The following is a 14,311-nucleotide window of genomic DNA, read 5'->3' as shown; positions in this document are numbered from 1 at the left end:
CCTTCGCCTCCCATCTTGATGTTAGAGGTGTTGGGATTACAGATGGGCACCCCTGCATCTGGCTTTTTATGTGGGCTCTGGAACTGAACCCTGGTAGTCAAGCTTGTGCAGTGTGTGTGTGCTTTACTTACTAAGTCATTCAGCTGGCCCAGTATTAGTCCCAGTTTCACAGTCTTACTTGCTCTGTAGTATCTACTTTTCATTGTAAGTAAAAAAGACAGAAGTCAAAATTTTATTACATTTCTATCATTTTAAGCTCCAGTTCTGAAAAATAAAATTCATCTTATTACAAATTTAAGTAGAAAATCTTTGGTTAAATATAGTCCTTGAGAAGAACTCTAATTTGTTCCAATAATCCCAGAGGATTCTGGGCAAGACAAATAGCTACCAATATACTGCTCAAACTCTGACTGGAAAGTAATGTTAAATGTTATATAGTATTATTTCAAAGTTACACCGATAATGTAGAGTCAGAGTAACACTGAGCCATGAATGCCTAGTACTTAACAGCTATCAAGCAATCTTGGGGTAGAACACAGTTAAAGGCAGAAAAAGCCTTCCTCAGTTTGAATAGCAAAGCAGTTTGTCTAGAGAGGCCGATCTTAATGTAGCATGTGGTATTTTCTTCTAATGGAATCAATAAAGCCCTTGACACTTGAAAGTTCGCCCAACCTGCTCAGGTGCAGCTTCTCAGACTTGATGGCCCAGCAGAAGTACCTGGAGGGATTTTCAAAATGCCAAAGCTTGCCCGAAGTTCTGCTTTAATTAGTAAGAGGCGGGGCTCTTCTGGTAACTATTTCTAGCCGTCTGTAGTGCATTTCCAGCTTCCTCCGTGTTATCGACTGTAGGCCGGCTCTGATTGCCAGACTTCGTGGCTGAATTCCGCAGAGCGTGCTCCTCTGCCACCCGCACCCCCACTCCGGGCGGTTGCAGAGGGACCCACCATCGCTGAAAATGCCAAAGAAAAGAAGCGCATTGCCTCGCTGAGATTTGGGGGTGACTTCCCCTAGACACTAAGAATCTCCGCGCTCCAACCCCCATCTTTCCTCTTGCAAACCTCTCCCTACCCGAGAAGCAAATGTTGAACTTAATGCTTGACAAAAATGGGTTTTGACAAAAAAAAGTTTTCCTACAATCTTTCCTCCCCCCACCCCACCCCTGGACAGGATCGAAAATTCCGAGGGCAACAGGAGCACCACTAGCGCCTGCTTTCTTTAAAGGCAGCTTCTGCGGAGGGCGGACGCTATTGTCATGGTAAATTTCACTCGCTCAGGAAGAAAGGGTTGGTGATCAATCAAAAAAAAAAAAAAAAAAAAAAAAAAAGGAGGTATTCCTTTGCCGCTCTGCCGCTTTCTTCCTAGACCTGGGTGAAAGGCTTTTTCCTGCTCTCGGTTAAAAAAACAAAAACACAGACAAGGCTCTGGCGCGAGTGCGAGCCGAAAGCAGTCTGCGGGGACCCTGGAGGACGTCGGTGTGAACGCAATGAGCAGACCCCATTGGGAACTTCCGCGAGAGCCTCGAATTCCAGCGGGTGTAGTGGGAGAGAAGCATCCCCGGGGACCGCAGGCTTCGCCGCCCGATTGTGTTTCTCTTGGCCTGAGGGTAGCGTGCTGTAAGATCTAACCCGGCAGGGAAGCTCCGCTCGCCTCCATCTGGGTCAGGCACTTTAAAAGGAAGCCGACTTGACCATGTGTCTGGCGCGATGAGGACCCCCGAGAACTTGGAGGAGCCTAGCGCCACGCCAAGCCCCAGCAGGACCCCCAAGGAGAGATTCGTTTATCTGGAAGTGCTCCTAAAGGGAGGGGCTCCCTGGGGCTTCACCCTGAAAGGTGGCTTGGAGCATGGAGAACCGTTAATCATTTCCAAGGTAAGTTTCTGCTCTCAGTATTGTCTACAACCAACTTGTGTTTTGTTTGCAGCTTTTAAAGTCGTGTCAGATTGGCCAAAAACTCAAAGAAAAGAAAAATCCCGCTCGTTGCCTGAATTGCACTTAACCACACAGTCTGTTGACTTGTGCCTTTCTGATTGTTTGTGCCTTTCTGATTGGAAATGTTTTTGGATAGCTTGGTGTTTGGAAGAAAAGTGTGTCTAGCTCATTTATTCTGTGAAATCTCCAGGAAGATGTGCTCAATTGATGGCTAATCTTCTCTTTTTGTGTATGAAATGCAAGATCAGTTCCCACATGAGCCTTCCGTTATAAATCAGATTAAAGATCAGCAGCATCAAAGGTCATGGCATAGTACACGGTCCGGATCAGAAAAATCTCGCCCTTCAACAGAGAATACCCAGCTTTAAAACTATTTTAAATGTTCTTTTAGGTTTAGATCATTAGCCTAGGTATGGTGGCACAGGCCACCAAACTCAGCAGTGGGGACACAGAGGCAAGATTTCCAGCCCAGAGCAAGTTAGCAAGACTCTGTCTCAAAAACCAACCAACCAAATAATTTTGAAGAGTTGATTGCTTTATATACAGAAGGTTTTAAAGTGGATTTTAGTATGGACAAAACACCCCGTCTGTCCTGTATATTATTTAAGTCTGACTTTAAAATCAAGTGATTATTCAATATGACTCAATCCTCATTGATCTTTTAGGGCTTTAAAAAATGTTTATTTATTTATTTAATCTATTTGAGTATCTGTCTTTGTGCACACCAGAAAGGGAATCAAATCCCATTACAGATGGTTGTGAGCCACCGTGTGGTTGCTGGGAATTGAACTCAGGACTTCTGGGAGAACAGTCAGTGCTCTTAACCACTGAGCCATTAATGTGAATGAACCAGGAGGAATTGGAAGTGACAGCAGTTGACTCCAGGTATGCTGGACATCCTGCAGGCTGTGTGCTTTCCTAAGGAAAACAGAGGAGACATCTACTAGAAAGGATTTTATTTATTGAAAAACTAAAGCCCCGAAACCAGGGCCCTAAGTAAATGAAGGCTTGTTTTCCTTAAGCTACAAGAAATCTAGATAGAGGTCAGCTGCTGGGCACGACAACAGCTTAATCAAGTCAAGAATTCCACTTAGATCTCTTATTTGGCATTCTTATTTGTGGTCCTCTGTCCTCATGGTTGTAGGGCGGATGCTGTGCCTCTGCCATTACATCTTCATTCCAGGCAGGGTGGGAGGTTTTGGTTTCTCATTAGACTTTTACTTCTTTCTCATTGGCCAGAACTGTACTGTATAGCTATACTGTAGACAGTCAAAGGAAATTAATGACCATGACTAGTTTAGACTGGCTAGGGTTTCTCTCATGAATTCTGAATAGGGTCCTAGCCTAGTCAAGGATTCTTTGGTACTATTTGGGGGGGTGGGGAAAGTAGTTCTTTCTATGAATGAGTTAGAGTTAACTGTTGGATAAACAACCGAGAAAGCTGGTAACAAATGTGTTTGAAAACGTGTGCATTTAAAAACAGATTGCACGACCTTCCTGGCTGTTAGTGATAAAGTCTATGCATGTATTCATGAGAATACTGGTGGCTCTCAAAGAGGTTTAATCCCTTTCTACTGAAACCCGCTGGTGTCTGTGGGATACAGGCATAATACTCTATGTCGGTTGAATGTAGTATTGTGTCTACTACAGAGAAAGAGTTTTTTAAAATCATGATAAAGATTATGGCTGCTGCTCTTCATTATCCTGGGAGACTATGCTAATTACTTATATGCTAATTACTTTTCTTGCTTCCACAACAAAGTATTTGACAGACGCAACTTGTGGGAGGAAGGATTTATTTCAGTGCACAGTTTCGAGAATACCATCTATCCAGACAAGGGAGACCCCCCTCTGTGGTGGCACAGACTTGCAGCATGGCCTTGTACACATCTCCACTGACCAGGAAGATGAGAACCAGAAACTGAAATTAACATTAAGGCCTCTCTCTTCTAGCTAGGCTCTAGTCCCAAAGGTTCTTTAACATTTCAGAACAGCTGAGGACCAAGTATTCAAATACAGAAGCCTGTTGGGAAAGTTCACATTCCAGCTGGAAGCGGGGGGAAGTTTGTCTGCAACTACATAAACAATGGCAACGTTGATATTTCTCCCACCAGTCTGAACATGAGCTGAATTGGAAAGTGGCTCTTTATGTTGCCGGATGCCGGCTCCTATCTCCATCCCAGAGTGATGTCCTATTGGGCATATCAAGGTAACTTGTTACCACGTCTAAAAACGGTAACTTGTTTCTGTGTCTGGAAAGCTGTTAAGAAACAGGCAGGAGAGAGAAGGCAGTATCCACAGTAGTACCATCTAGTTCAATCTGTTTTGTCCAATATGAGAGCCAACAGCCATTGCCATTTTTGTTTCAACGAAAGGCATCAAAAAAAAAAAAAAAATGAAATCAGATTTAAAATTCTGACTCTCATTTGCACTAATGACATTCGAAGTGTCATCTCACATCAAGGTTTCTGCACATCTTTCCCTATCTTGAGTGGCAAAGAAAGCCCATTCCATTCCCGCCTGCCCCTCAGAGTTCCTTGATGTCCTGTGATGAGTTGCTTGGTCTCTCTTCTATATTCCTGTATCCTATATGTATTGCACTGAATCATGATGTTTATTTATGTTGATTAACTTGGGGACAGGGAGTATTTCTTTCATTTTTGACATGTCTAACCCAGAGCCTGTAATAGGGGTCTAACCTTCTAGAAGCCAAGGAAGGCTCTTTGCCTACTGTTTGAAAATAAATGTTGACTAAATGAAAAGGCATAGCTATATCCAATTCTGCTTAAATTATCAGGATTTAGTACAGTGCCTGACATAGTTAGCATTTACTGAGTCAAGTAGCAAAATCAGGCAGTAGGCAGTTTCATCAGGGAAGCAGAGCTCCCGTGAGAAGGAGAACGCTAGACAGATTTCCAGAGTTTAGGTATGTGTCCGTTTCTTATTACTGCTAGAACAAATTTCCCCAAGTTTGGTGACTTAACACTATGCAAGTTTACCAATCACTAGTTCTGTAGGCCAGAACCCTCAGTTTCACTAGGCCAAAATCAAAGCATCTGTAGGGCCATACTCCTTCTAGGGGCTCCAGTAAAGACTCCAACTCCTCTCCCTTTCAGTTCTAGAGGCTGGAAGTACCACATTGGGGGTGGAGGGACAGTTTCTTTTTTTTCTTCAAAGCCAACCATAGCAGTTTAAGTCTCATTTATCACTCCACCCTTGGACTCCGCCTCCCTTCTGCTTGTTACCTTGTTTATAGTTCTGGGAATCAAACTCAGCATCTTGCGCGCCAGGCAAGTGCCTCTGGCTCTGATCCCTTTGTCAGCTTTTAAAGACCCTGTTGATTTCATTGGGCCTACTAAGGTAATGCTCCTGTTTTAAAACCAGCTGATTGACAGCTGTAATTCCATTTGGTTCTTCCTTTGCCATAAAGCCTAACACAATCAAAAGATCCAGGGATTACAAAGTGGATGCCTCTGGGAAGAGAAGGAGCTATTTCACCTACCCCAGGAAGTGTAAGCATCGGTGACAGTTCATAGAGTGAAGGCCAAACCAGAAGAGCCTAAGTCAGTAGCTCTCAACCTTCCTAATACTGTGACCCTGTAATACAGTTCCGTATGTTATGATGACCCCGAACTATAAAGTTATTTCATTGCTACATCATAGTTGTAATCTTGCTACTGTTGTGAATCATAGCACAAATATCTCATATGAAGGATATCTGATATGCCACCTCTAAGAAAGGATCATTTGACCCCTAAAGGGGTTATAACCCACAGGTTGATAATTGTTGGTCTAGAGTGAAACTTAGCCACTGAGATTGATTTCATTTCTTCTTTCTGAGCCAATGAAAAAAGTGCATAAGGGACTTACGTACTGCCGAGTGGTACCCTCTATTCACAAAGGTAGGGCGGTTTCCTATTGCAGGGGAAGGGAAGGGAAGTACATACTGAGTGGTAGGAAAGGCACGTACACGTATGCACACAGTTATAAGCAGCCAGCCTATAGATGACAGTATAATGCCTGAAGTATTTCTTTTCTTTTAGTACAAAACAAGACAGGAAAATGAATGGGGAAAAAACTACAAAGGAATGGCAATGAAAGATTACTTTCTACTTGCTTTCTTTGGGATTTAGTGCCCTTGAAAAGGAAAGGCGGGGTCGAGAAATGAACCTCTGTAATCTGCGAGCTTCAAATAGAAAGGGTATCTTAAAAAAAAAAAAAATGGTGGTTGTAAGCGGATGCTTGCACAATTCAATAGTTCAGGAAGTTGGCAGCCTGATTTGATTATGAGCCATTTGCTCAGTGCAGGAGCTGGGAAAAGCAATTCCACCTGCTGCAGGGGTGCACCTGCTCCCAGGGCTCAGAACTGAACGATGACTACAATAACAGCAGACCGTCATTACCAAGAGTTGGTTGTGCTCTATTCCAAGACCCCACAAGGAAGGTTACTCTAGTGTGCCAGTAACCTCCATGAGGAATGGGGCACAATCTAAGTAACCCTTGGGAGCTTCTGTAGCTAGTGTTGTTGAGAGAAATAGCTCTCGCCTTAAAGGAATAAAAGACATTGTCTATCCTGGATGAAATATGAGTGATTGTGGCCCGGGAACACACCTATAGCTCTCCCTACATACAGCTACAATGTGGACCATGGCTTGGCCCTGGACACCTCCCTGCAGTGATGAGGGAATGATGAAATGACAGACACATGTACACAAAAGCTGAGGTTGGGTGGGCTGTGCTCTTTCTGATAGAGCCTCCGTGTGCTTCTAATGTACAGCACAGTGGGGAGGGGTTAGTTAGTTTGGCTAGCAGGTATCTGTCTCAGAGCAGTCTCAAGTTTCAGTCATCTAGGAGGAGGGACCCAAGGTTGCTAGTTTTTGCACACATTGCCAACATTGCACCTGGAGCAGAGTGAGAGAGGTCTCACCATCCCCTCTGAGCCTCAGCCCAGGGAAAGGATTTGCCATTACTGCTATGGATTGTTCTACTGCTATGGATTGTAATGTAGATATCTGATCTGCAGGATGTCTGATGTGTGACCCCTGTGAAAGGGTCATTTAACTCCCAAGGGGGTTGCTACCCACAGGTTGAGAACCACTGTCCTAATGTCATCGGTAGAGACTCGTCTAGAACAATCCTGCCATTTGAAAGTGAGACAAGTTGTTTTACTGTGCTGTGAGACATGGTGAGTGAGTCCTCAGGTTAGGACCCAAGGCCTCTGTGGATAGGAACAGAGTTGTCCAGCTGACCATGTGACAATTATTATCGTTCTGTCTGTCTAGAATTAACCATTTTAGCTTTCCAACTTCCTTGGCACCCCTGGGTTTTGTCACACAGCCTTGGCCATACTCCTCTCTTGGTCCACTTCTGAAGTAAAACACATCTTGCTTATCAGCAATCAGCCACTGGCCATTTCATTTGAAATGATTTTTAAGCATTTCCTTCTAACTCTGGGCTGGTTAAATTGAATCATTAAAGCTATCTACATTTGTCACCTTTCAAGTATTAAGTTATATCAGCTTGCTATTCTTTTTCCCATCTTAGTTTGAAATAGGGTCTCATGTAGCCCAGGCTAGCCTTTAATTTGCTTTGGAGCCACGGCTGTCCTGGACCTCCTAATCCTTCTTTCTTTATCTCCCAAGTGCTAGTATTACAAGTGTGAGCTTATTCCCTTAGCTATCCTCCTGCCTCAGCCTTCTAGGTGCTGAATTTGCAGATGCATGTCGCCATGCTTATTTTGACATTTTCAAATGTCCAGGCTTTCTCAGTTTTTTGCTCCTAGGCTTTCTTTCTTTTTCTCTTTGACACCTACTTTGTGTCCTTTACACACACACCCTCTTCGACTCTTGAATAGCTGTGTCCCCTCCTTCATTCCCCTCCTCCTGCTTTTGCTCTGCCTCACAGTCCTTTGCTGTTAGCCTCCTGTGGGTGAACTGTGATCTCCTTAAGGCCCCATAGATTTTGCTTGTGCCTGTGAATCCTGCCTCTTCTGGCAAAATACCTCTCCCTCCACACACACAGAGCAAATTCTCAGTTTAAGTGGCTTATAGGATTTCAGAGCCTTAAAAAAAAATCTCAGGAGTCATGTGACCCAACTTCCGTATTATGCTGAGGAAAAAAAAAAAAGCTGAAGCACAAAGAGTGCGTGTATTTGCCAAGGTGCTTTCTGTTTTAGCTGACAAAGTGTGTATTTGCGTGTATCTGTGTGGTGTCTGCATATGTGTGTAAAGCACAGCTGTGCTTTCTGCTCAGGCCATTTTTTGCTTCTGTATGAGCCCTTTTGTATCTCCCTTTTAGACTGTGCTGTGTACAAGGTAAGGATCTTTCAGTTTTCTCCTTCTCTTGTCTCTCCCTCTTTCTTTCCTGTCTTTCTTTCCTGCTATCCATAGTGCTGAAATTATAAATAGCAATTATGAAAATGCACTAACGAGTCCAGAAGAAATGATTAATATCGAAGCAGACCATAACATTGATCTGGATGGGGTGACGCACATCTGTGATTATAGTACTTGGGACACGGAGGCAGGGGTATTAGGAGTTAAAGGTCAGCTTACACTGCATAGAAATTCATAGGATATCTATAAACGGAATATTAGAAAATACAGTTTGACGTTTGAAGTCTTCCTTTGGTTACATAGTGAGTTTGAGGCCAACCTGAGTTACATGAAACAACATCTCTAAAAATCAAAAATTAAAAAAGCAATCAGAAAAAAAAAAAAAAAAAGCAATCAGGGTAACTTTTACTCATATGTGTGTGCGTGTGTGTGTGTGTGTGTGTGTGTCCGTGTGTGTCCATGAAAAAATAGCTTGGTTTCTGGTGGAGCACTGGCTAGAGATGGCCAGAGACCCAACAGGTATCCATACCTACAAGGGACAGCATACATTTCACCACACTCCCAGACTCCAGGCTCCTGACACACGGCTAAGACTTCCATTGATCCGGGCCTTTCAGTCACTTAGGGCAATGCCCCTACAGCCCCTCTCAAAGAGAGGTTTGTGTCACCTAGCACAGGTAGAGGGCATGACTACAGGCCTCAGCCTTAAGAGATCAACATATTAATGAAATACCTGAAGGTATAGAGGATTAAGCATCCCTTCCCAGATCCTCCTTTCTCCTCCCTCCCTATTTAACTCAGGTCTGCCCTGAGAAACGGGGGTGGGGGGTGTGTCTGTGGGGGTGTACACCTTTAGCCACTTTCCAACATGACAGTAAACCTTCGAAACCACGGACTTCCTTGTGTCTTTGGGGCCCTGCCATGGGGAACCGTGGAGAAGGCCTTTGACTACCAAGCAGCTGCTTAATCTCCATCTAGAAAACTGATACGAAAGAGTCTCTACCCATGGGGCACTGCCAGGGCCTGTCTCTCTCTCTCTCTCTCTCTCTCTCTCTCTCTCTCTCTCTCTCTCTCTCTCGTCCCTCTCGTCCCTCTCGTCCCTCTCAGCTGCAGGCCGGTTCAGCCCGTACACCCCTAGTCTCAGTTCTTCCGTGGCTCCCAGAGGTGTCTGGAAGCCCAAGAACAGAGACCACCAGCCTCCGGGTCAGCTGCCTCAGCCCGGAGACCCCCACTCAGGAGCCGTGCCCCTGTGGGACTTTAGGCTCAGACCTCTCCACGCCCAGGCAGAGCTCCGGCAGCTTCTCTCTCTCTCTCTCTCTCTTTTTTTTTGGTTGGTTTTTCGAGACAGGGTTTCTCTGTGTAGCCCTGGCTGTCCTGGAACTCACTCTGTAGACCAGGCTGGCCTCGAACTCAGAAATCCGCCTGCCTCTGCCTCCCAAGTGCTGGGATTAAAGGCGTGCACCACCACTACCTGGCACGGCAGCTTCTCATAGCCCAGCGTCTGTCCGGTGCCACATGGAGTGAACTCAGTCAAATTCCTGTGCTTCTGCCTCCCTGAGCCACAGCAGACATGTGAAAACCACAACACAGCCCAACAGGACCCATGCCCACACTTGAGCTATAAATATATATATGTATATATGTATATATGTATATATGTATATATGTATATATGTATATATGTATATATGTATATATGTATATATGTATATATGTATATATGTATATATGTATATATGTATATATGTATATATGTATATATGTATATATGTATATATGTATATATGTATATATATGTGTGTACATATACATAATAACTATATATTTATATATATTAAATGAGTGATATAATACATAGTATATATGTATAAATGGACTATATATGCATAATACACATATATATGATTAAAAGTTATATATCTTATACATATTTACACACATGCATATATATAATATTTGTTATATATACCATATATATTATAAATATATATATATCTTTTACATATATATATATATATATATATATATATTACACGGATAAAGTGTTAGGCAAATGTCTCAGATTGAATTAAATTAGTCAAAACAGGGAAACACATGCTTTTATTTAATGTTAACTGGGTTTCCCAAGCTTTGGTTACAGTGTAATGTGTTGTGAGAAACAAGGTAAGCTTGCCATTCTTCCCTGTTGTTAGATGGAGAAAGGTTTTATTCAACAAACACCATGCTGATCTTAGATGCCAAATAGATCTGAGCATCAGTGAGGACTCTGCTTTGTTGTAAAGCAAATACATCCCCCAAAGCTTTCCCTTTTACATAGAGAACACAATTTAATTGAAGAAATATTCATCTCATTTTAGTGAGCCCACAGTGCAATTGGAGACACATAATGATTTTCTGTCAATCCTTGAAAAAACAAAAACATAACAAAACCTCAAAGACATTCTGGATCCGAGCTAACCCACAGTCTTCCACATTGCTGCCTTTGATGTGGTTCCAAACAGTGAGCATCTTATCCAGAAGGCTGCAGAGTTGTTGTCTGTCCATCCCGGGAGTCCATCCATCTCCCACGCTCTGACCTCCCAGGCACTCCTCAGTACAGCAAAATGATGGAGACAGTCTCAGCTAAATCAAACACCACCCCTCCTCTTCTAGTGACTTTTCCCACAGAAACAAACGGTGGTGTATCTGACCTGCAGAATGGAAGCGACACTCTCTCCTGCCTTCCCAGGGTGCTCTAGTAACTTGGCAGACTGGTACATAGATACTCTCTCCTGGGCCTCGGAGCCTCAACTTGCATTTATGTCAGCTGCATTTTTCATTCCTCCTCCCTGTTTGCTGTGACCCTTTCCCTTTTGAACTGAATTTTTTTCTTTGAGATTTTATCTAAATCTTTATTTTTAAAAAGTGTTCTTCGGTATGTTTGTAATTTTTGTTATTTTCATCATTTGGAGTAAGGCTGTCAAGAGAAGCAAAATACACATCCCAGATGGTGGATGGCTTGGAGTGATAATAAATGGGGAAAAGCACTGATCATGTGAGGGTATTCAGGAACTCAGCTTTCCTGAAACGCAGTTTTCTTGGCTTTAAAGCTGGAGCATCCTGACCCAAAGTGGTCCTGCTAAGCATCCAGTGGATTAAACTATTTGATAGTGGGATGGGTAAGTATTACTCCAGACGTTAGGTATGGACAGATGGAAGGATGGTCAGAGTCCAACCAGAGAAGGCCATTTCTGTAATTCATATAACAAACATGGTACCTGACTGGCCTTCCAGATTATGGCTAGAGTTGCCACTTCAAAGGGAAACACTGAACAAATACCCTGCCCTATGGCGATGGATACGTTTATACAGGACAATTTCATAATACAGGATTATTAAGAACAAAACCAATACAGTGTGTTCTCGAGCGATGGTATCCATGGGGGAGAGGATCATGGGAATGTTATATTTGTACAAAGACCTAGTGGATAAGAAGTGGAGAATCAGACATGTAAAATTTGTAAGTTGGAGGCATAAAAGTCTTGTCCCATTACATAAGGAAACAGCAAGGCAGGTGGGTGGGGAGATAGCTTAGTAAGTAAGAAGACTTATTTGGCAACTACGAGGACCTGAGTTCAAACCCCAAGCACCCATATACAATGGTGAGCATGGCTGCACAGACTTAGAGCTCCAGCACAGTGAAGACAGAGACACAAGGGTCTTGAGGACTTGGTAGGCACCAGTCTAGCTCCAGCATCAGTGAGATAGCCCTATCGCAAGACAGGATGAGCAGGGGAGCCAAAGCCCTTCTTTGGCCTCTATAAATGCATGTGTATGTGACCATGTATACGGCCCCCAACTATATATAGAACACATAAATAAAAATTAATTAAAAACAAACTTTAACACCCCCACCCCATCAAGCAAAGTCTGGAGGTTGCTAAGTAAGAAAGAATGCAGCATGGGATAGAAATGGAGGGGCTGGGGTGATGGCTCAGTGGTGAAGAGTACACACCCCTCTTTCAGAGTATCTGAGTTCTGTTCTCAGCAGCCACATCAGGCAGCTCACAGCTGTCAATAACTCAACCCCAAGGGATCTGTCACCCTCTTCTGGCCTCCACAGGTGCTTGCACACACATGGTGTACATAAACTCATGCAGGCACACAGATATACATATAAATGAATACATTTTTAAATAAATAAATAGCCCCCCCTCAAAAAAATACAGCAACAAAACTAACCAATCAATTAATCAAGCTAGGAGACTGACGTGGAATTAACTGGGCTAACCAGCACTTTAGGTATGAAATGGTGTTCTGAGCCACACGTTTGCTTACTGTAGAACTAATTTCTGTCCTCTTTCTTTTGCATAGGATTGGAGTTAGGGCTTCACTCATGCTAGGTAACTGCAGTACCACTGAGCTGTACTCTCGGCCCTCTCTCTTTCCCTTGAAAGGTTAAAAACGTTTACTGTATAAATATGTATGAATAGAATTTAAGCTTTCCTGGCCTTGTGTGTGTGTGTGTGTGTGTTCTCTGGAAAGTTGGAAGTCTTCGGACTTGTCTCACGGAAACTGGGAAATGAACTGCTGGAATTCAGACCCAGCATCTGGGTGGCATCCAGAAATGAATACACATGTTGGTATTGAGATAAATAATTGTGAAATGGGACAGTGAATAACCCTTTGGGAACGGTAAGATGAAACAGCACAGCCCTTTCTCTCATGCCTGTGTGTGCTGTTTGCTTTTCATATTTTTGCTTTTGAGTGTTTACTAATGAGCATCCAGCCAAAAAGAAGGCAGCCATCAACCTAAGAATAAGACAGCAGGGGAAGGTTAAAAGAATTAGCCATATTCTTCGGGGCTGCATTCATGGTTGTGTGGTGATGCTCTTGGCTCAGAGTCTACAATTTGACAAGCTGTTGGCACTCTCTCAAAAGGACTCCTGTCACACTTTCTCCTACACATGGGAGTCAGTGGATGTGACCTTTTAGAAGAACAGTCCGTTTAGACTCTTTCCAGTGGGACGAGCTATGTGGCTCTTCCCCGATCCCAGGTACTCAATGTTATTGCTGCCTGGCTTCTTAAACAGAGGAATTCTAACAAGAAAGGGAGAAATATATACTGACTTCCATGCGCAGGCTACTCACTGTCTTAGGATGTTATTGTATCAGAATGAGACTTGTTTTTATATGCAAGGGAAAGAGCTTTTCTCCTAGATCCTGATAGAATGAGGATTTAAAGCTGAGTCATTTCATTCACTCACTACTCTATTTAGTCAGAACACTATTTACTGAGTGTGTAAAAATTATTACTGAGTGTGTAAAAATGTGTGATGACCTGGGAACTATTTTTCAGTGAATGCGGTCCATGGACCATAGACCACAGATCTCCCCCTTCATCTTCCCCTACTGAAGCTTCCTCTCTATTGTTACTCTGCCCACATTCCCTTACTCCTCACTTGGGACTGCCAATGGTCACCATGTAACTCTTTGCTTAAAGGCTTTATTTTGTCTTCCCTTTGTCACCAGAATGAATGTCACCAGGAACAAGCTTCCATGCACAGTAGACTGTAGTTGCTGTGGCTCACCTCAGATAGGCTAGCTCTGACCTTTGTGCTGACTCCTGGAGTGCCTCCTTGCAGAGGAGCAACAGTTGTCCATCGTTAGAGCTAGCTTGACGCTTGACGCTATGCCCGTTAAACACTCTTCCTTTCCATACCTAGCCCACTTCCCCGTTAATGTTATTTACTACCCACAAATGGCTTGCATTTGGAGTCTAGTCTCGGGGTCTGCTTGTTACAGGATATCTGAACCTGTTTCTAGTTAGGGTATGGCTCAGCCCTTAGCACACACCTTTAATCCCTCTAGCTGGAATACACACACACTCTTATTACTCACCTTTAATCCCAAACAACGAAGGTAAAGTTAGTTTGTAGAAGGAAGCACCTATGTTTGAAAGTGATGCCTAAATTGAATGGCAGAAAAAGTGACAAATCAGAGAAAGATTTAACAGAATAGGATATGCCCAACTCTCCTGAGAAGAGAGAGGAAAGGGAAGCTACTTAAT

General features: G+C 43.3%; 1 protein-coding gene across 2 annotated transcripts in view; it reads left to right on the top strand.

Annotated features, from left to right (window-relative positions):
* The first annotated feature begins 1,307 nt into the window (after positions 1–1,307).
* Positions 1,308–14,311, top strand: part of Shroom3 (shroom family member 3) — a 284,471-nt gene continuing 271,467 nt past the window's right edge. The window contains exon 1 of one of the 2 annotated variants that reach the window (XM_076926481.1): positions 1,308–1,867. In XM_076926481.1, the coding sequence (XP_076782596.1) occupies positions 1,703–1,867 (165 nt within the window). In that variant the 5' untranslated portion in view covers positions 1,308–1,702. The remainder of the gene's footprint in view (positions 1,868–14,311) is intronic. The other variant, XM_076926480.1, reaches the window with a different exon arrangement.

Source organism: Arvicanthis niloticus, chromosome 27 (genome assembly GCF_011762505.2).
Source record: "Arvicanthis niloticus isolate mArvNil1 chromosome 27, mArvNil1.pat.X, whole genome shotgun sequence".
NCBI lineage: Eukaryota > Metazoa > Chordata > Mammalia > Rodentia > Muridae > Arvicanthis > Arvicanthis niloticus.
Note: the sequence above shows the minus strand (reverse complement) of the source record. Positions and strands in the feature narration are given on the sequence as shown.